Source organism: Odontomachus brunneus, unplaced genomic scaffold (assembly GCF_010583005.1).
Source record: "Odontomachus brunneus isolate Ranch 3 - 2012 unplaced genomic scaffold, Obru_v1 Obru_scaffold_015, whole genome shotgun sequence".
Taxonomy (NCBI): Eukaryota; Metazoa; Arthropoda; class Insecta; order Hymenoptera; family Formicidae; genus Odontomachus; species Odontomachus brunneus.
In genome coordinates, this window is record NW_022639465.1 from 200,524 (window position 1) to 221,462 (window position 20,939).

Consider the following 20,939-nt stretch of genomic DNA (forward strand, 5'->3'; position numbering starts at 1 on the left):
ACGAGACAAAAATTCCAGTTGAAGTTATCAGAATTCTGTTCAAGTCAACAAGAGTTCTGGTTAATTTGAACAAAATTCTAGTAACTTTAACTAGAATTTTCTGATTGGTTCATGTTCCAGCGGAAATTTGGTTAATCCAATCAAACGTTTTTTTGCCTAAATCCTTTATGGATCTGAAAGATATCCTATATAGAAATTATAATTTATCAATTAACAGTGACAAACATTATGGCAGCATGACATAATTGTTCAGAGTATGCGACACTTGTCTTTGACTTCAGGTCAGCGCGCAAAAATAACAGCGTTGACCGCATTCGCCTCGAAGAGCAGAACTCACAGGTTAACAAAGAGTGTTCCCGGTAAAAGTCCCGCGATTTTTGCAATTACACAGCACCCGCCAGAGATTGCACTTTGTCTCTAATACCCCACGTTGCACAATTTTCAATCCCACGTTAACGTATCGAGAAAAAGAGAGAAAGAGAGAGAGACATATGATTTCTCCAAGGCATTTAGCAGGTAGCGGCAGTAGCAGCAGTAGATTTACGATTAAACGTGCATTTAAGAACGTGATTCATGCGTATTTAACACGTGTACTTAACTACACCTAGCAAAAAAGCGTCACCAGCTGCCATAAGACGCTTTCTTTTAGATCAAGTAGTTTCGAAAACCCGAGGTTCACCTTTGTTTTTTGCTTCGAAGGTACTCAAGGTGGTATAATAGTGATTGTCTCACCCTGTATAATTAGATGTCCCGTGGTTTGAAATTCTACTCTTAACATCTGCCTTTATTTCTTCCTTTCTTATGTGTAACTCTTAAGATAAAGATCTTAAAAGGTAAAAACTTATTGCAATATCTATTTTAGTCCTCTTTTTTATGTGAATTTTTTAATCGGTGCGGAGAAAGATAGATGAGTGATGTTCCTCACTAATATCAGGAAAATTCGAGAAACTCGACGACGACAAGAAACGGGACAAGAAGCTCGCAAAGAAAGCCAAGAAGGACAAAGCTAAAGGCGGCAAAGCGGACGTCAGTCCAGCTTCTAGTTTGGCAGTAAGCCCCAGTACATTACAAGCATCCAGTGTGCAAGTATCCAGCGAAGATGACGCCAAGGAAGACGACGACGAAGACAGAGAACAGGACGGAGAGCTTCTCAAAAAGAAAGAGGAGTCGAAAAGCACGCTCCCCGGTTAGTTATGTATCACGTTGCAATTTCGTAGATTTGTCATAACAGTAAAGTAAAAGTATCAATGCCGGGACACGTACCTAATCCTGTACATTCCTAATGTCTTGCTCATATTGAGTATTTGTTATGATTTTGGACAAATCACCGCACATTTCTTTTCAATTAAATTCAACTTAGTTCAATTTTGTTTCATACAAAATTATTATCTTGTTGTTTGAATAAAGTTTTACCTTTCACCGTCAAATGCATTTTTCTCGAAAACCACCTTTCAAAATTAAACAAGAATATTTTTTCTTTAGAAAAAAGTTTGAGAAATCTAAAGTAAAAAAATTGAAAAATCTTACCTCAGAGTTTCAGGGTTAAGAAATTTAGGGGTAGTTTCTTCTCTTTGGCTGTCTAACGTAATATCAAACGATCCTAACGACCTTCACTTAATAGAAAAATGATACAGAAATTATGAAAATCTGACAAGTAATATAAAAGTTAATAATTTATATATAAACTTACATTCACCTTTACTGAAACATCCTGTATATGTACATATACTGAATGTATATATATATATATATATATATATATATATATATATATGTATATATATATATATATATATATATATATATATATATTCTTAGGTACGTGTTCTTAGGTCAGTGTTCAGTGAAATTTTTATCTAAAGTGACAACACGTAATGATTAATGGTTTTCAGATAGCTCCGACTTTGTGCCGCCATCTGGAGAAGAGGATAAATATGTTCTGACTAAGGTTATTCCGCGAAGAGATGTATTGATTTGTTATATTCATTTGGAACTCTATCTCTGCTGTTTGTGCAGAATGGGTCGCCTGTCCATTATTCCCAAACTTATTCGAGGCAATAAGTTAAATCTTCTTTACAAAAGGATCGAATCCCCAATCGCGCTCGTCGGACATGACACTTAATTCTATCTTCGTCGTCGATTGACGCTGACCGCGGGGCAACCGATTTCTTGTCTCTCCCCGGTTGCAATCTCGAAGGGAGACGAACAATCGATTAAACCGCGATCAAAGCGAACCGGCGAAACCGACCATAAAGCAACGCGATCTGCGATGATTGCAGAAAATGGTGGAGAAAGTCCGCAAGGCGCCGGTAATTCACATGATATGCGGCGAGATAGACGGCAGTAGAACCGATCTGCGCGACGTTACTCTCTTCTATTTTATGCGCACCACCGACGAGGGTATACCTTTCTTCGACACCTACGAAGAGTGCCTCGATGATATTACGAGTTACCTGGTTGTCGGGTCTCTCGACAGCAGATTTCTGGCTTCTCTGGATAGGATGCTGACTGACGTAAGGATCGCTCAATATAATCGCGAGTGATAATGCCCCTTTCACCGGCCGATCATCTTGCCATTAATCCTTTCGCAATTGCGGACCATCTGCGATACATCCAAGTAAACAAAGAACATTAGAACAAAGATCAACATCTTGAAATATTGATTTTACGCATATCACTTGGACATTTTCGTTTAATATTTTGAAATTCAAAGATATTATGTTAGGGATGATACGATCCCTTTGAATATTGCAAAAATGTTTTAAAAATATTAAAGTGTTGAAGTTATTCGTATATAATATTGCTATAACGTTAAAAACTATATATTAGGAAACGTTACATGTTACTAAATATCGTTGCAATAATGTTCCATTAATGATTTTTTGCTTACTGGGATCGTACCATAGCTTTGTCTATCTGAATACACGAAATACTAAAATAGTTGATGAAAAAATTCCTAGAAAAATATTTTACTTATTTTGATAATAAGTAGATGGACATATAAAGATAATAGAATTTTTTTGATAATATATGGTTGTAAACATCTAGATATCTCGGTGTCAAAAACTTTGAAACAGAGAGAGAGTAGTAAATAATAATAATGTACAAAACCTCTGAAATTGTAGGTGTTCAAGCCATTGGTGGAGAAACAATTCAGAGGACCAGATTTTTACGAACGATGGAAATTGGAAAAGGAAGCGGAAACGCCTGTTATCGAGAAAACAATATCAGCACTAGAGAGTATAGAATCTCGAGTAAATAAAATATCATTTACTTAAACACATGCGACTATGACAATAGATTCGCATAGCCGTAATCGCAAATTAATGAATGAAATTTACAGCATTTTATTGTATTTTACTATATAATTACTATGTAAAAAATATAATGTAACTGACGACCCTGTCTTAATATTTCACATCTTCTAATCTACATCGATAATTGGAATCACTAAATCGTTAATAGTGATAAATTTCTGCATTTTATTTGTTCGTCAAAGAGTGCCGCACTAAGAAGACCATCCGAGTTCCGGAGAGCGTCAGTATTCGTTTCCAGACCGGATTTGAATATAAGAACAGGCAGGCAAGACGAGGAAGACGACGTGATCTCTGCGTCCAGTTTGCAGGACGACGTTTCAAGAAGTAAAAGATCAAAATCCAGCTTGAGAGGAAGCGGCAAGAAATCATCGTCGGACTTGAAGTCTAGTAGATCGGCTGATACGTTGAAGGAGACCATGAGAGATCAACAGAACAAGAAGGACATTCTAAATTATCTTGACAATTTGATTGAGAGCGTGGAATGGTTAGCATAGCTTTCTCGTAACAAAGATTAATGGACGCTATCGTCGTAATGATTAATTTTTCTTGTCCGGCAACGGACACGTAATCTGGGTTCTGGTAATGTAGGACGCTGGAGCACATCGAAGGTGATATTTTACTGACGATGCCGACCATTCCAGAGCTGCAGGACCCAGCAATAACAGACGATATGTTGCTGAAAAATCAAGATGTCGTCCAACAGATGGAAGAAGTGGTCATATTGTGGGGGAAACACATACAGAAAGTGAGCGACTCACTATTACTTTCCCTATACTTTTTCTTCTTAAAGAAGGATGTTCTTCCATGATTTCTCCGTGTTCTCCTTGTTACTCGTGGCAGAACGCGATATTTTGCAAGTTGATGATTGTCGATATTATAAATAATTGTAGAAATATTGACAGACGCCTGTTAAAGTCTGAAATCAACAGAAGTCAAGTACTAAATGTTACGATATTTTACTTCATTATCGCGGTCAATCAGGTGATGGAATCGTACACGAGCAAAGTGCTTCCGGAGAAGGGACCAATGGTGGATTATGGATACTGGCAAGATTGCGAGACCGGATTAACGATGCTAGTGGAACAACTGAAGATGCCAGTCGTTAAGCGGATTTTCGCGCTCCTCGAGCAGATATCCTCGCCGATCGCCTCCAGCTTTCAATATTATCAGATGGAACTCAGGAAACAGTATGTCGAAGCTCGAGATAGTAATAAATTCATGCAAACGCTGCTGAGACATTTCAAGGTAATAATGAAGAATTCATGTTCATTTTTGGATGAGCTTAGAGGTACCTTTGGGAGTCAATCGTGAATTCTTTTTTCTAGCATAAACTTGTGAGAAGTAAAAGTTTTATAACTTGAAAGCATTTAGAAATGTTTACTTTTCACGAGTTCAGATAAACAAGAAAGATTCATGATTGCCCCCCGGGTCGATCACGTTAAGTTAACTGCAAATATATCAAACGATATGCGTTCATAATTTGTCCGAGAGAATATTCCAATAACATATTACAGTACATTATTCATAATAGACAGAATCTTGCTAGTTATTTAGATTACTAGTTATATTGTTTTTTATTAATAAAACTGAACATGCAGAGAAGATATCTAATGATAACATCTCTCGTGTAAGTGTAGATTAGATCAAACTGAACAAAAGAGTCCTCTACTGTTTTGCAAACAACCACGTTTTTTTAATTATTAATTAAAGAAAATTGTAAAGAAGATTTTTTAATTATTAATTAAAGAAAATTGCCGAATATTCACGTACGATTGTTAGCCAATCTTCTTTAATTAATACCTCAAAAATCTATACTAAGAGAAGTTATCCCATAAAAAATTAATAAACGGATATTTCCGATAAAAATATTAACAAATTTTTGTATCCGATAAAGAAACATTCAATGAGAAATTTCGGTTTATATTTTCTGTTTGACTTGATTATTATAAATGAAACGAAAGCAATAATGTGCATTTTGGCTGTTTATTAACATCGTCCACAGTTGATTACCGAATCGGATTCGTTCGAATCTATAGCGGAGTGCATGCCTTCGCTGACGGAGGGACTGCGGATGCTTTGGGTGTTATCCAGTTATTACTCCTCCGAGGAGAGATTGACGTCGCTGATGGGCAGGATATCGTGGCAGATCTGCCAGAACGTCAGGAAGAACTTGGCGATCGTCACGTTATTTAAGAAGCCGTTGGAAGTGGTCTTGGAGAGAACGAATTGGGCCAGCACGATGCTGAAGCAATGGAAGCGATCGTATTTGAAGACCCGAACCGACATCGAGCTATTGGGAAAGGGAACTCGTTGGGAGTTCGATCAGAAGCGTCTCTTCGAGGCCACGGAGTACATCGCCGATGTCTGCAGCGACCTCCACAAGATCGCCAGCGTCCTGCAAGACTTTTACAACATTTTTGGAGCAGACCTCAAGTCCATCATAGACGACCCCGCGCAGATCGACACTGTGGTGAAGCGAGTGGACGCGCTGGTGATGCCGATTGAGCAGGCGGACTTCGACATCTTCAACGTGTACAACAAGGAGAACTGGGAGGCGATGACTACGTGGTTCTACGAGGAGGTGTTGTTCCTCGAGGACCAAGCGAAGTTCTACATCGACGAGTGCTTCAACGTCTTGATCAGCGCCGAGAACGCGCTCGAGATGCTGCTCAAGTTCAAGGACACGAAGACCCGCGCGGCCGTTCAGCAGCAGCTGCTCAGGAAATTCGACTTCATCATGCAACAGTTTAGCAAGGAGATCAATACGGTGGAGAATATATATCATCGAGGCAAACGGCACCCACCGTTGCTGACGTACCACCCTCCGATGGCGGGCGCGATTTTCTGGGTGAGGCAGCTGTTTCACAGACTGCACCGACCGGTGCTGATCTTCCAACAGGTCCGCGAGCTAAAGCACAGCGAATTGAAATTGCTCGCGTTCAGCCAATATCTCGATATTGCGAACCAGTTGAAGGACTTCGAGGAGGCTAAGTTCAACACGTGGCTTGACAATGCGCTACTCATGATCACCGCTACCATGAAGAAGAGCGTATTGAGAATAGTGCACGTCGAACGCGATTCCCCTGTTACTCTGACCTTCCCAGACGAGCAGCAACCTTCGAAAGAGTTACAACTGATCCATCTATCGTCGAAAACCAAACACAAAGACGTGGGTTCCCTCTTGTCGACTCCACGAGGATCGCTGCTCAAGCACAATGCTATAATATCGAAGCCCAGCGCGGAAACGACCACCTCGGACGTTGCAGGGTCTAGAGTCATATCTGCACAATTATTCCCTGAAGCAAGATCCGAGACCAAAGGGATGCCGCACAAGGAGCAGAAAGCCTCCACTATGTCTTCGGACAAGCATGATGTTCGCGCGAAGATCAGCTGGACGGAGTTCATGAGCGGCACAATTCTGGTGGAGTGTCAGTTGCGTTTTCAGCTGAACTTCGACCTGGAGGTCTTCGAGGTCATCAGAGAGGCGGAACTGATGGAGCAGTTGGGCTTTGAGCTGCCCGCAGCCTTCAGGGAAGTCGGCATTCAGAAAAATCGACTGAGAGCAGACATTGACGTCACCGAGAAGATGGTCAATCAGTATAATAGCGTCGTGGACGCATTAGAGAAGAGTGACATACAATTGCTGAAGCGTACTCTGCAAGATATCGAGAGACACCTTCAGCCGGGCGTAACGCGATTTAACTGGAACTCCTTGAGCATCTCCGATTATGCGTCCACTTGCGGCAAGATGCTGAAGAACTTGAACTCCATCGTCGAGCAAGTCAGTCAGATGAAGCGGGACCTCGACAGCCGAATAGAGTCCGAATTGCAATCGTACCATCTGTTTTCTACGAAGAAGGAGATCGCTGAGTCGGAAGATCTCTTGCCATGCAAGGTATCGAAATAAGTCTGTTCTCAATTTTCGACTCTTCCTTAATAATTGGGCTTCCATTACATTCATATGAATACAAATGTGTCAATAGAATCAATTTTTCTTTTTCATAGGAGAAATTAAATATGAATACTTTTTCTTCTCAGTTGTCATATTTTCATGGCATATAATCATAAAGAAAAGTGGAATTGTGTGATATCCTTGCATTACATTATTTTATAATATCATTAATATATTTGTGTAATACACGTAATTTATGGCACTTCTAGAGAAGTTATAATTAATTTTTATATCTTCACAGATAATTTATTGATTGTTACAATCAATTTTTTCTTCGCAGCTTTATTTTCTAGAGATTAAAAACCGGCGTTCCGAGCTAGTATCGTCGATGTCGAGAGCATACAAATCGATCAGTCCGATGCTCATGAAGTTAGAAAGCTTAGTGCTGGGTACTTCAACTGGGAAAAGTCCAGATATGCAACTTTTGTATGAAAAATATGAGAAGAAAATTTTCGCCGCTTTCATAATGTATATATCTTTCTTACTCTCTGTTAAACAATAACTGTTTTCTCTAAATAAATAAGTATATAATATGTATACATGTTTAGATGCATGTTAAGGAACATGGAAGTTCTGAACAAAATGTTAAGCAGGCCTAGGCCGTTTTTCCAAATTGACGCCGTATTAATGGCATCCGAAGTGGTACTGCGTCCGTCACCCAGCGAGATCTACAATATCATTTGTCATGACGTGCGAGACCTATTGGAGAGACTAAAAGGATTCTCCAGATGGATGAATGGAACCTGCTTGGAGTGTGAACCACTCCAGAAAAAGGAGCTTTCAGAGGATTTGATCACCTTCAGTTTCTTCGAGGACGTGATGAGTGTTAGAGTTGAGTAGAGTACTTGCAAATTCACACCATAGAAGGAGGAGGGCATACTAGGTGGCGGCGGAACGCCGTGCGTTCGAGATCTGCGTATCTTTTTCGTCCTAGAAAGAGAAAAATATCGAGAGCGCGGTCTTGTTAAGGCCGGGACTCGAACCCGGGTCTTTCGCTTGCCGGACGACTGCTCTAAACCACTGAGCTACCTGACGCTCCACGCTCACGACACTCTCCTCTTCCTAGATAACGCTCAGAGATGCCGTTCGGAAGCGACATCTCTGGCGCGATCCCGAGCGCACGGCGACTACAGAGAGAAACACCAAATATTTGTTACTGTACCAAATGGTACAGCTGTCAGTCTCTCAAAGTCAAAGGTTGCTATCCTGTTGTGTTGAAGTTTTTTCAGTAAATCTTCAAACGAAGTATTCTTCAAGTATTCCCTAATGACGAAGAATTTGCCCTTGTCCCCAATTTGTTGCTCTTTTCCCCAATTTAAAGACTTCTATTTAAAACTATCTCAGGTAGTTAACGAGCTCATAAAGCTGGTTCAAGATACGGCATACAAGTTATCGATGGATTGCTGGCGGTATCTGTACAGATGGAGGAAGTATAGCAATTTGTGGTCGTTCGATAAGAATCTAGTCTGCGAGAAATTCGATGCGACGAAGCCTACGCTTCCGCAATACGACGAGAAGTTCACGTTTTACGAAGGCGTTTTGGAGGAGCTAGCGGATATGGAGCTTTACTTCGACCTGAACAGTATACGGTAAAGCGGTATCGACGAGGATGATGCCAGACTCTTATTAATATATTAAAACGATATAAATTTTATCAACGGAGAGAGCATCAACGAAATTCACATGCCGATCTTACAATAACAAATCTTTCCTTTCTTCCTCATCGAAGTGTGTGTATGAAACACAAATTAATTTCTCCCGACTATTAGTTTTGCTTCGTATAATTCTACAGTTACGTATATCTTGACTTATATCACTTTTTTTCCAAAGTATCAACTTGAAACCGCTCTTATCCGGCATCGAGCGTCACGCGAAGGAATGGAAGCAAGTTCTGGGGAATTATCTTATATCCGACACGGTGCAGGCTATGAGCCATTTGAAAACACGCATCGAGAACTTCCAGCGCGAGATCGAATTGGTGATCACCGGACTGGATCGCTACACGATGATCATGCAGACGATCGCCGAAGTGAAGAGAGTAGCCATCCAAACTGAGGTGGAGTTTCTCTCTTATCAAGAATGCTTTCAAACCATGCGCGCCCATAGGATCGAGTTTTCCCCGGAGGACGAGGCGATGGCGCATAAACTGCAGCACGACTGGGAAGCGTTGTACCTTGAAGCTCTCTACAGAGCTTCGACCTTGGAAAGCACTAGCGACAAATTTTGCGAGATGACCGAAGACCAGATCCGACGATTGCTGAGCGAAATCGCGGAGTTTGCTGAAGATTTCGAGAAGCACGGTCCGGGAAGCGTCGGAGACGATTTGGAGCTCGGGCTGAAGAAAATGGAAGTAAGTACGCATTATGTTGGTCACACAAATAAAATAGAAGACGAAATTATAGTAATAATCATTTTTAAGAATGAAGTGAATAACATAGACTCTGTATTTTTTTAAATATCTAACAACGTTTTCCTATTTGCCGTTTAATATCCAAAATTCTTGCGAGAATTTCATAGAAAATTGGTGAATCTTTTGCATCAACTTAATAATAATGTCACACTTCTTACAGAGATAAGTCGCGACTACAAGCATGGTCTCTCGTGTGTTTACAGGAATACGGCAAGCTGATCGACAAGTACGAAGAGAAACGCGCGAACTTGGCGAAGTCTGAGGTGCTGTTTGATCTACCACCCGTGGATTACTCAGCCTTCTTCAAAGTCAAGAAGGATTACGAGAACATGGGAATACTATACGATCTCTACAAACAGCAGAGGAGCGAGCGAGAGACTTGGGCGAAGACTCTGTGGGTGGACTTAAATCCTCAGCAGCTTATCGACGGTATGGAGCACTACATGAGGGAATTTCGGCGACTGCCGAAGTTCATGAGAACCATGAACGTCGGATATGCCCTGGACGCCGACATGAGGAACTTCCGGAATTCGGTGCCGCTCTTCATCGAGTTGAAGAACGAAGCTATGCGAGATAGACATTGGCAAGAACTGATGAAAAGAACCGGACAATATTTCGATATGGATCCGGACAGGTGTGAGAGCGATATTGATAGTTAAACGAGTGCTAATTAAATGTGTGGAGGAACTAAAAGTTTAGTAGACAGGTCCAACTTAAATAATGCGGACTATCAAACATTATTGTGTTATTACCCACATAGCACGTAATATTACAGTAATATCACAGTAATATTGCAATATCACAATAATTAGATGTTACCCTTATAGAAATATCATACTAAGAATCATTGATAATTACTTATTTTCAGTATTAAAAATACTGGATAATAAGTAATTATCAATGATTCTTAGTATGATATTTCTATAAGGGTATAATGTAATATTACAGTAATATTGTTGTGTAATATATTAAATCCTAAGTAACAAGATAATGTCAAATAACATTTTCATTACATCATTAAAATGTTATTAAAACATCATGTAATGTTACTTGGCACGTAATATATCGTATTGAATAATATATTTCAAAAGTAATATATTATTTTGTAATATGACAAATATCTTTTTTGTTAATATTATTCACAAGAGGAACTTCCTTTCTTCGAGTTATTGATTTTACCGAACTTTTATAGGAATATAATATTAGTATAGAAGTAATAAATGCTATTCGGAGACTCTATGCAATTCTCAACCGTTTATAAGAAATTGTGGTTTGCGCAGCAGACTAGGCGCCATGCTATGAGTCTGTACGTTAGGTGTTCCGAGCTGGTTCGAACCCAATTCAGTTTAGTTTTTTTTTTATACAGTTTTTTATTGGTGCGAATAAAAATATGTAATATATAATACGCAGACAAAACCTTTATACAATCGAACATTTTTATTACAACAATGTCTGTGATATATTACAGTAATATTACTGTGATGTGTTTTCGCGGACATTGTAATATTACCGTGATATCTCAGTAATATTACAGTAATATTTCTGCTACATTTCATTGTAATATTGCAATGGAAATGTGATATTACTGTGATATTACTGTAATATTACATGCTATGTGGGTACTTTGTATTTCTGTCTTTTATCACTATATGCAAATGGCGAATATATTTTTGTTCTTTTTTTACTTCGATTTTGACAGTTCTTTACTTCGATCCATAGTAACAATATCCAATAAGATAAAAATACCAATGTCTGGACATGCATACTTAATCCTGGACATTCTTATTGTTTTGGTATCTAAATATGAATATATATTTAAAATTTATAAACTAAAATAACTTTTAAATAAACTATATATACATTGAATATATATTTAGTATACACATATATCTTATGTTAAAAATTTTAATATTCGTATTTAAATACCAAAACAACAAGAGTGTTCAGGATTAAGTACGTGTCTAGAAATGTGTACTTTTATTTTAAACACCAACTAATATTACATCAATACTATAATTTGTCTCTCAACAATGTAAGTGCAATATAACATGATGTATGTAATAGTTACATTGTTGAGTGTGAAGTTATAACATTGATGTAATATTATTGACAGTTAGTATATCTACTGCTTATTAAACTCGTCATTTATAACGAGTTTACACGAAACAGAGAAAGGAATCTGAACGATTCTATCACGAATAAGAAAAGCTGTTAGTCGTGCAAGCGTATGTCTAATCGATCACGACTCGACTCGTCGTCCAAGTCGGTAATAAAAGAGCAACATAGACGCTTGTAAGAATGCATGCCAAAGAGATTATTTTTTTTATTTCATGTCGTTACGTCGTCACGTCCGCATTATTGTACTAATATAAATCTGACATTATTCTTCTGTGAAATAAGGATTAATTAGCATAGTCATGGAATTGTGAGATACCGATTTTTGTCTTTGCATTAAAGTGGAAATTAATTTACGTCAAAGACCAATGGAAAACCTTGGTTTGGATTTGTGATACAAAGCGTCAACTTTGTGTGTGTTTTTAACGGGCAAAAATGCAATTTAAAAAGCAAGGAAAATAATAATGTGGGAATTTTTTACTTTGATTCTGATATATTTGAGAATTGATCTGTTCTGAGTGTTAATTTGTTTCACAGAATTATATAAAAAGAAAAAAACAATCATAGTCTATCGATTTAACTATCGCTAACGGCCAGTGTATAGACTCTTCCTTGAGTGTACTTGAGTTATATTATTTATTTTGTAAAAACATAACCAGTAATACACAAGGACCTTTTTATACAATACAAAAATGGCGCAAGGACAATCACTTACAATAGAAGGGTAAGCCCGTTGAATCGCGTTCTTTGTTCACTTTGACAAGAAATACAAAATATATACAAATCGATATTGAATTATTCCAGATTTACCTTAGAGAACATGTTCGCTATGGAGCTGGGAAAGTATCAAGAAATTGCTCAAGGTATCGTGATGAACGCCGTGAAGGAACTTGCGATTGAAAGAGGCGTGAAAGAATTAACGGAAGTGTGGAAATCCACGGAATTTAACATGATCAAACATTACAAAGGTATACCTAGTAAACAAAGAACATTAGCATAATAAAAATTTAATGCATAATAAAAAATTTAATAGTACAATAAAAAATTTAATGATTATTTAATAATTTAGTAAAAATAATTTAAGCAATCGTAATTGAAACGTATAATTTTATGGATATCGGTTACATCTTCAGGCACAGAAGATCGTGGCTTTATTCTGGGCCCACTTGATGAATTGAACGTGATACTAGAGGACAATATGTTGAACGTACACAACATGGCAGCCTCCCAATTTATCGGACCGTTTCTTAGCGTCATTCAGAAATGGGAGCACACGATGCACAGGATCGCCGAAGTTTTGGAGTTGTGGGTGGATCTTCAACGGAAATGGCTGTATCTCGAGGGTATATTCGTGGGCGGCGACATCCGTCTTCAGTTGCCAGACGAAACGAAAAGATTCGACGACATCGACAAAGCCTTCAGGAAAATCATGAACGACACGTCAAAGAGGCTCAACGTGTTAGAATGTTGTACGATTCAAGGTATTGAAGAGAAATTCAATTGCAAATTATGAGGCTACTCATTTGTTGTATGTTTAGGCCGAAAGGAAGAATTCGAGACCATGATCGCAGCCCTCGGAAAGTGCCAGAAATCCTTGACGGAATATTTGCGCAATAAACGCGCCATATTTCCGAGATTTAATTTTATCAGTGACGACGAACTGCTGAACATCCTCGGCAGTAGTCAACCTACTGTCATCCAGGAACATGTTGGAAAGATGTTCGATAATCTTGACAAGTTTAAATTCGTGTCGAATAACACGGATAGAATGCTAGTGACGGCTCTGATATCCTGCGAAAGGGAAGTTATGGAATTCAAGAATCCTGTGAGCACGGAGGGCAACATTGAAATCTGGATGGGCTTTGCCCTCGAGGAAATGAAAAGGTCGAATCGGTACTTGACGAAGAAAGCGGTCTACGATTATGGCAAGGTTTACATTAGCGCAAATCATTGACGCACATTCATCAGTTATTTCTACACGGAGAAAATATAAGAAAAATGATATCAAAATTATATTTCTTTTTCTAATCTTTCTAAAGCTGGACTACACTGAGAGAAAAATTATATTAAAATCAACAAATATTTCCTTGGTGGGTGCCATTAACATATTTATTTATTTAAATCTACATTCTTTTTATTTAAATCAAATATTGTTTATTTAAATCAACTAAACAATATTTGATTTAAAGAGAATGTAGATTTAAGTAAATATATTAATGGCATCCATCAAGGAAATATTTATTGATTTTAATATAATTTTTCTCTCAGTGTATACTAAAATTGTAATACAAAATTATTATAGAAATTACTATAAAAATTACTATAGAAATTTGATGACTTACTTGGTATACAATATAAAAAACATTCAAGTAATTATAATAATTTTGTAGTAAAAAATCAAATGTGTATGACGTTTTTAAATATATATAGTAATTTTTATCATAATTCTGTATGGTCCAAGATTATACAAATTTTGTTACAATTTTACTACAATATTTTCTCCGTGTACTTTGAGTTTTCTAATAAAATTTTTTTCCCTTCTACACTGAAAGAAAAAGACAACTATGATGGCAATAATAAAGTAACAGCTATACGAGTTTTATATAAAATTAACGTATATAGATCAAAAAATTATTTTTTAATTATTGCAACTAAAACTTTAGTTGCCATTACTATATGTTTCTCTGAATATATCTCTTTTGAGTGAAATTTCTTCTTTTCATTAATGTATTACACCGTGAAGCAATATTATGAAATTTCCTAATTTTTTCACGATTAATTATATGTAACGTTCACAATTTTATTTAATGAAAAAACTATCGTTGCAAATGTAGATGCAAATGCCAAGAACACAGTGGATACTCGAATTCCAAGGAATGATGGTTCTCGCTGCCAATCAAATATGGTGGACCGCGGAGGTCGAAAATGTTTTCGATAAGATATCTCAAGGGAATAATCGCGCGATGAAACAGGTAATATGTGCGAATTGTAAATATAGAATTTATTCGAACAAAATATACATATACAAAATATTCCGTCTCTATTATGTTACATTTTACAACAAATTTTTATATTTCTATTATGTGACTTTTTACAACAAATTTTTATATTTCTTCTTTATATGTAGTATTTGCAACAACTCAATCATCAATTAGATGAACTGGTGACGCTGATGGGCAGCGCTACACTTACAAACAAGGATAGGAAGAAAATAGATATGGTTCTAACAGTCGACGTACATATCCGCGATATTATCGAAGGTTTCATTAGAGACAGCATTACGGATTCCACGGAGTTTGAATGGGAAAGTCAATTAAGGTAATTTATAACTGGTACACGTTCAAATGTGTGTGCAGTCCTCTTCAATTGTTATTTATCACACAAGATATAGTAACGAGCTTTATCAGTTTTTTTTCTGTTAAGGATATTCCTATTAAATTAATAAATATTTCGCATTTGTAACTAACTACTCTGAAAAACGAAATACCTAAATAATAGTAAAATTTCTTTAATGGGTATTAATAATACATATTTTGAATTTAAATTCTCTTATTTAAATAGAATAAACGACTACTCTTTTTCATGCATGAAAAGTTAAGATTTTCTTAAGGTTTTAAGAAAATATATATTCTCTTACTTGAAAAATGTTTCATATATTAACATAAATACATATGTTATTTTAATACCCACCGAATAAATATTTACTATTTTTAGATATTTTTTCTTTCAATGTACAATAATTTTATATAAAAGATATGTGATTGTAATGTTGATTCGAATGATTTCACGCAATGCTCTTGTCGTTACTGAAATCAGCGACGAACTATCTTTTTGTATGTGCACGTACAGATTCTACTGGGTTCATCATCTGGATAATGTATGGATGAACCAATGCACAGGTGCCTTCGAATACGGCTACGAGTATATGGGCCTTAATGGCAGATTAGTAATTACACCTCTGACCGACAGAATATATCTCACCATCACTCAAGCTCTCTCGATGCACTTGGGCGGTGCACCGGCAGGTATGTGAACTCACAATCGCGACATCGCAGTTACGAATTTCTTACCGAGTATAACAGCTTCTCATTGAAATGTAGTTCTCAGTCAAGTGTAGCGTAACTAATGAATTCGGAATACTTTACATTAACGCGCTGCATAAATATAAATAGGGTAATATTTTTCATTTTCCAATCAATACTATCGAAAGAAATGCCTCTTTTGCAATAAGTATTCCGACACTTCAATATCAAGGCCCAGCTGGAACTGGAAAAACCGAGACAGTCAAAGATCTGGCTAAAATCTTGGGACTCTTATGCATCGTCACTAATTGTGGAGAAGGAATGGACTATATCGCAATCGGGAAGACCCTGGCTGGTCTTGCTCAGTGCGGGGCATGGGGTTGCTTCGACGAATTCAACCGTATCGACAGCTCTGTTCTTTCTGTCATCTCGACACAGCTGCAGACTATACGTTCAGCGCTGCAAGTTAAGGCTCAGAGATTCATGGTATGCTCGCACGAATATCAAAAGATAGAAGATAAATAACAACGAGAGCGGCACGGAACTAAATTATAATTAAAATCAAACTGTTCGCGAGAAAATGACATAATTTTGTAAGGAACATTTTGTTGAATTTCTGCTCTAAAACTATTTCTCTAATATTGCAGCAGTTACTTAAATTATGTAAATTTTATTTTCCTGTTCCTTTTGTCCATCTTTTTATTTTTCCATATCAGTACCAATAAGAATAAAATGATTCGATGTAACTTACAAGTAAACCTATCCAAAGGTTACACTCCGATTTCTTTCTAATTTGGCACAAATATAAAAGTACAAAAAATATTTAGATCATATTTTTTCATTTTGGCCCACTTTGAGTTTCACGGATAATTTATAGTTTTTTAATGTTCTCATTTCTATTAACAAATACAACAAAATGCATAAGAAATAAAATTGAATACAAGATATAGACGTTTTCGGTTTGCTGATTATGATATGAGGTCAAATGTGAAAAATTATTTGTATAAATAATAAAATGTTTAAACAAAACATGTAAAAAGTTGAACAAATTATGCATACAAATAATTTCTCGGTTTGGCCGAGATTCTAACCATTTTTGACTAATTTAGCACAGATTTGAAATATTTTGGTTGGAATCTCGGCTAAAGAAATTTAGAATGGTTCGTGTCTCAGCTATGACGATTTTGTTAAAATTTTAATTAAAATTTCCGGATTTCGATTTGGCCGAGATTTGAACCATTTTTGAATAATTTAGCACAGATTTAAAATATTTCGGTTGAAATCTCGGCTAAAGAAATTTAGAATGGTTCGTGTCTCAGCTATGACGATTTTGTTAAAATTTTAATTAAAATTTCCGGATTTCGATTTGGCCGAGATTTGAACCATTTTTGAATAATTTAGCACAGATTTAAAATATTTCGGTTGAAATCTCGGCTAAAGAAATTTAGAATGGTTCGTGTCTCAGCTATGACGATTTTGTTAAAATTTTAATTAAAATTTCCGGATTTCGATTTGGCCGAGATTTGAACCATTTTTGAATAATTTAGCACAGATTTAAAATATTTCGGTTGAAATCTCGGCTAAAGAAATTTAGAATGGTTCGTGTCTCAGCTATGACGATTTTGTTAAAATTTTAATTAAAATTTCCGGATTTCGATTTGGCCGAGATTTGAACCATTTTTGAATAATTTAGCACAGATTTAAAATATTTCGGTTGAAATCTCGGCTAAAGAAATTTAGAATAGTTCGTGTCTCAACTACGCCAATTTTGTTAAAATTATTTAACTATATCTTGTATTCAATTTTATTTTTTATGCATAAATAGTTTTTGCATTTCTACATTTGTGCCAAATTAGAAAAAAATCGGAGTGCACCTTTTGAGTAGGTTTATTTGTTAGACGAACTCCCTATCTTGGTAATTCAACGACAGAAACTGTTCTCTGAAAGTTTGAAGGGCAAGACATCATGCTGGACTCGAAGATAGGGATTTTCATCACTATGAATCCGGGGTACGCCGGTCGTACAGAACTGCCGGATTCCGTCAAGGCCCTCTTCAGACCGGTGGTGTGCATAGTGCCGGACAATGAGTTGATTTGTCAAATCAAGCTCTTCAGCGCCGGTTTTCTGACGGCGAAACTGCTCGCCAAGAAGATGACAATCCTTTACAAGCTGGCGAGCGAGCAATTGAGCAAACAAACGCACTACGACTTCGGCTTGAGGGCCCTCAAACCTGTGCTAAACATGGCTGGTCAGCTGAAGAGAACTTCCAGCGACCTGCCTGAAAACGTCGTACTAATGAGAGTACTCAGAGACATAAACCTACCTAAATTTATATTCGACGACGTACCACTCTTCTTGGGTCTGATCAGGGACCTGTTTCCTGACTTGGAAGTTCCCAGAATGCACTACCCTGACTTCAACAAGGCGGTTGAGGCGGTGTTGGGAGAACACGGATATACCATCTTACCTGAACAGGTATGTGCTAAACATATCCCTTTCTGTTCAATTTATCGCGATGTTTGACTGTTTAATAGAATGTGTTTCGTCTTTTCGTTCAATCACTGTGAAAGTGAAAGTGATTCTTCATTAGAGATTAACACGTTGATAACTCTACTTGAAAAATTGCTAAAAGAATAAAAATGCAGAATTATTTAATTATATACATTTTCCTTATGCAATTCTATCAAATCTTTTAAGTAGGATATCACGTTGATTTTCATTGATTATCTCAATGGCCAACTCGAGTTTAAATTACGAGTTTAAATTAGATATGCAGTGAATAAATGCAATTCGTGATGCATATATTCGCGCAAACAAGTTCTACACATTGGCTCTTTATATACTTCGTTATGCACAGTTGGTTACGTTTCATACGTAAATTAGTCAGACGCGACGATGTTATAGTACCAATCATGGGTGACACCATGGCAGTCAACATATTAGTAAAAATTAACAAACATGATTGATAAGTTGGTCGCCATCAGGTTGACAAAGTCGTACAGCTGTACGAAGTGATGATGACCAGACATTCGACGATGATCATCGGCCCCACCGGCGGTGGTAAAACGGTGGTCATCGAGACATTATGCAGAGCGCAGACGCGCCTCAACAAGCCCACGAAACTGTACGTTTTAAACCCGAAGGTAATTAGCTATTGATAATAATATTAGGTGTACAACTTTACTTCCGCCGTTTTTCTATAGATGGCTTTAGCGGTAAGTGGTGGTCGAAATAAATAGATCATAGACGTCATACAATAAACTTAGGCATCTGTCAACATAACCCCATAGAAACATTAGTCGATTTGTGTCTGCATCATAAAGTTATTCTCGATTGAAAATGTCAGTTTACGAGCCAAATTCTCGTCATTTGCGGGAGGTTTTAATTTTCTGCTTCAATATGAAGAAATCTGCGGCTAACGCTCATCGAATGCTCTCAAATACTTATGGTGAGGCCGCTATTAGTGAAAAAACGTGTCGTGAGTGGTTTCAACACTTCAAGAACGGTGATTTTGACGTCGAAAATCGGCATAGCGGTGGAAGAGAGAAGGTTTTCGAAGATGCAGAATTGGAGGCATTACTTGATCAAGACGCGTGTCAAAATCAAGAAGAATTGGCACGATCATTGGGAGTGACTCAACAAGCCATTTCAAAACGCCTCAAAGCCATGGGAATGATTCAGAAGCAAGGAAATTGGGTGCCGTACGAATTGAAGCCGAGAGATGTTGAACGGCGTTTGTTTGCTTGTGAACAGCTGCTTGAAAGGCAAAGACGGAAGGGATTTCTGCATCGCATTGTGACTGGGGACGAAAAATGGGTTCATTACGATAACCCCAAGCGCAGAAAATCATGGGGAGTTCCCGGCCATGCTTCCACGTCGACGGCCAAACCGAATATTCACGGCTCCAAGGTCATGCTCTGTATTTGGTGGGACCAGCTCGGCGTAGTGTATTATGAGCTGTTAAAACCGACTGAAACAATCACAGGCGATCGGTATCGAACGCAATTGATGCGTTTGAGCCGAGCATTGAAAGACAAACGGCCGCAATACAACGAGAGACACGATAAAGTGATTTTGCAGCATGACAATGCTCGACCCCATGTTGCGAAAGTGGTCAAGACATACTTGGAAATATTGAAATGGGAAGTCCTACCCCACCCGCCGTATTCTCCAGACGTTGCTCCCTCTGACTATCACTTGTTTCGATCAATGGCACACGGCCTGGCTGACCAGCACTTCCGGTCTTATGAAGAAGTAAAAAATTAGATCGATTCGTGGATCGCCTCAAAAGATGACCAGTTTTTTCGACGCGGGATTCGTATGCTGCCCGAAAGATGGGAGAAAGGCGTAGTGGCCAGCGATGGACAATGCTTTGAATCATAAATGTATAACCAGTTTTTTACAATAAAGCCTCGAATTTCGGGAAAAAAACGGCGGAAGCAAAGTTGTACACCTAATAATAATAATACTCTTTCTCAGCTTCCATTCCGATAATTTTCTGAATCTTCTCGCGTTTCTCGAACTTATCAAGGCTTGCACCGTTATCGAATTGTACGGCACGCTGGAACCCATGACACGCGACTGGATAGACGGTTTGTTGAGCTGCATTTTCCGTGAGATTAATAAACCGCTGAGTTCCGACAATGACGAGAGAAGGTACATACTCTTCGACGGCGACGTCGACGCGTTGTGGATCGAAAACATGAACTCTGTTATGGACGACAATAAATTGCTGACTCTGGCGAATCAAGAGAGGATTAAGATGCAGGATCATTGCAGTTTACTCTTTGAGGTAGATAAGCGAATAAGCCTTACTTAAAAAACCCCATAAAGATTGATAGAAATATGTATAAATTTCATCGAAATACTGTATGACTTTGTCTGAACTTACCCATTTTTATCTCATTACATAACATAACGTGTATAATAATCAGATCTGGTTTCCGGGTTTGAGCTGCGTGAATTTTCCTTTGTCTGATTCCGACTTTTCGTATACAGGGTGAATATTATATACCGGAACACCTGAATATCTCGAAAACAAAGCGTTGTATAAAAAAATGTTAAATACAAAAGTTGTAGGGTTTAAAAAGATCTATTTTATGATATTAGCAGTTTGACCTTGA

General features: G+C 37.6%; 1 protein-coding gene across 1 annotated transcript in view; it reads left to right on the forward strand.

The window, feature by feature from the left end:
- Positions 1–136: 136 nt before the first annotated feature.
- LOC116841342 (dynein heavy chain 10, axonemal) overlaps positions 137–20,939 on the forward strand; it is a 40,537-nt gene continuing 19,734 nt past the window's right edge. The window contains exons 1-24 of the mRNA XM_032809147.1: positions 137–359; positions 935–1,186; positions 1,893–1,948; positions 2,280–2,513; positions 3,126–3,254; positions 3,500–3,801; positions 3,906–4,062; positions 4,299–4,562; positions 5,320–7,212; positions 7,550–7,737; positions 7,818–8,100; positions 8,614–8,858; positions 9,100–9,619; positions 9,883–10,313; positions 12,599–12,762; positions 12,928–13,275; positions 13,333–13,724; positions 14,629–14,766; positions 14,922–15,112; positions 15,644–15,819; positions 16,049–16,302; positions 17,764–18,291; positions 18,801–18,959; positions 20,348–20,608. Of these exons, the coding sequence (XP_032665038.1) occupies positions 257–359; positions 935–1,186; positions 1,893–1,948; positions 2,280–2,513; positions 3,126–3,254; positions 3,500–3,801; positions 3,906–4,062; positions 4,299–4,562; positions 5,320–7,212; positions 7,550–7,737; positions 7,818–8,100; positions 8,614–8,858; positions 9,100–9,619; positions 9,883–10,313; positions 12,599–12,762; positions 12,928–13,275; positions 13,333–13,724; positions 14,629–14,766; positions 14,922–15,112; positions 15,644–15,819; positions 16,049–16,302; positions 17,764–18,291; positions 18,801–18,959; positions 20,348–20,608 (7,668 nt within the window). The 5' untranslated portion in view covers positions 137–256. The remainder of the gene's footprint in view (positions 360–934; positions 1,187–1,892; positions 1,949–2,279; positions 2,514–3,125; positions 3,255–3,499; positions 3,802–3,905; positions 4,063–4,298; positions 4,563–5,319; positions 7,213–7,549; positions 7,738–7,817; positions 8,101–8,613; positions 8,859–9,099; positions 9,620–9,882; positions 10,314–12,598; positions 12,763–12,927; positions 13,276–13,332; positions 13,725–14,628; positions 14,767–14,921; positions 15,113–15,643; positions 15,820–16,048; positions 16,303–17,763; positions 18,292–18,800; positions 18,960–20,347; positions 20,609–20,939) is intronic.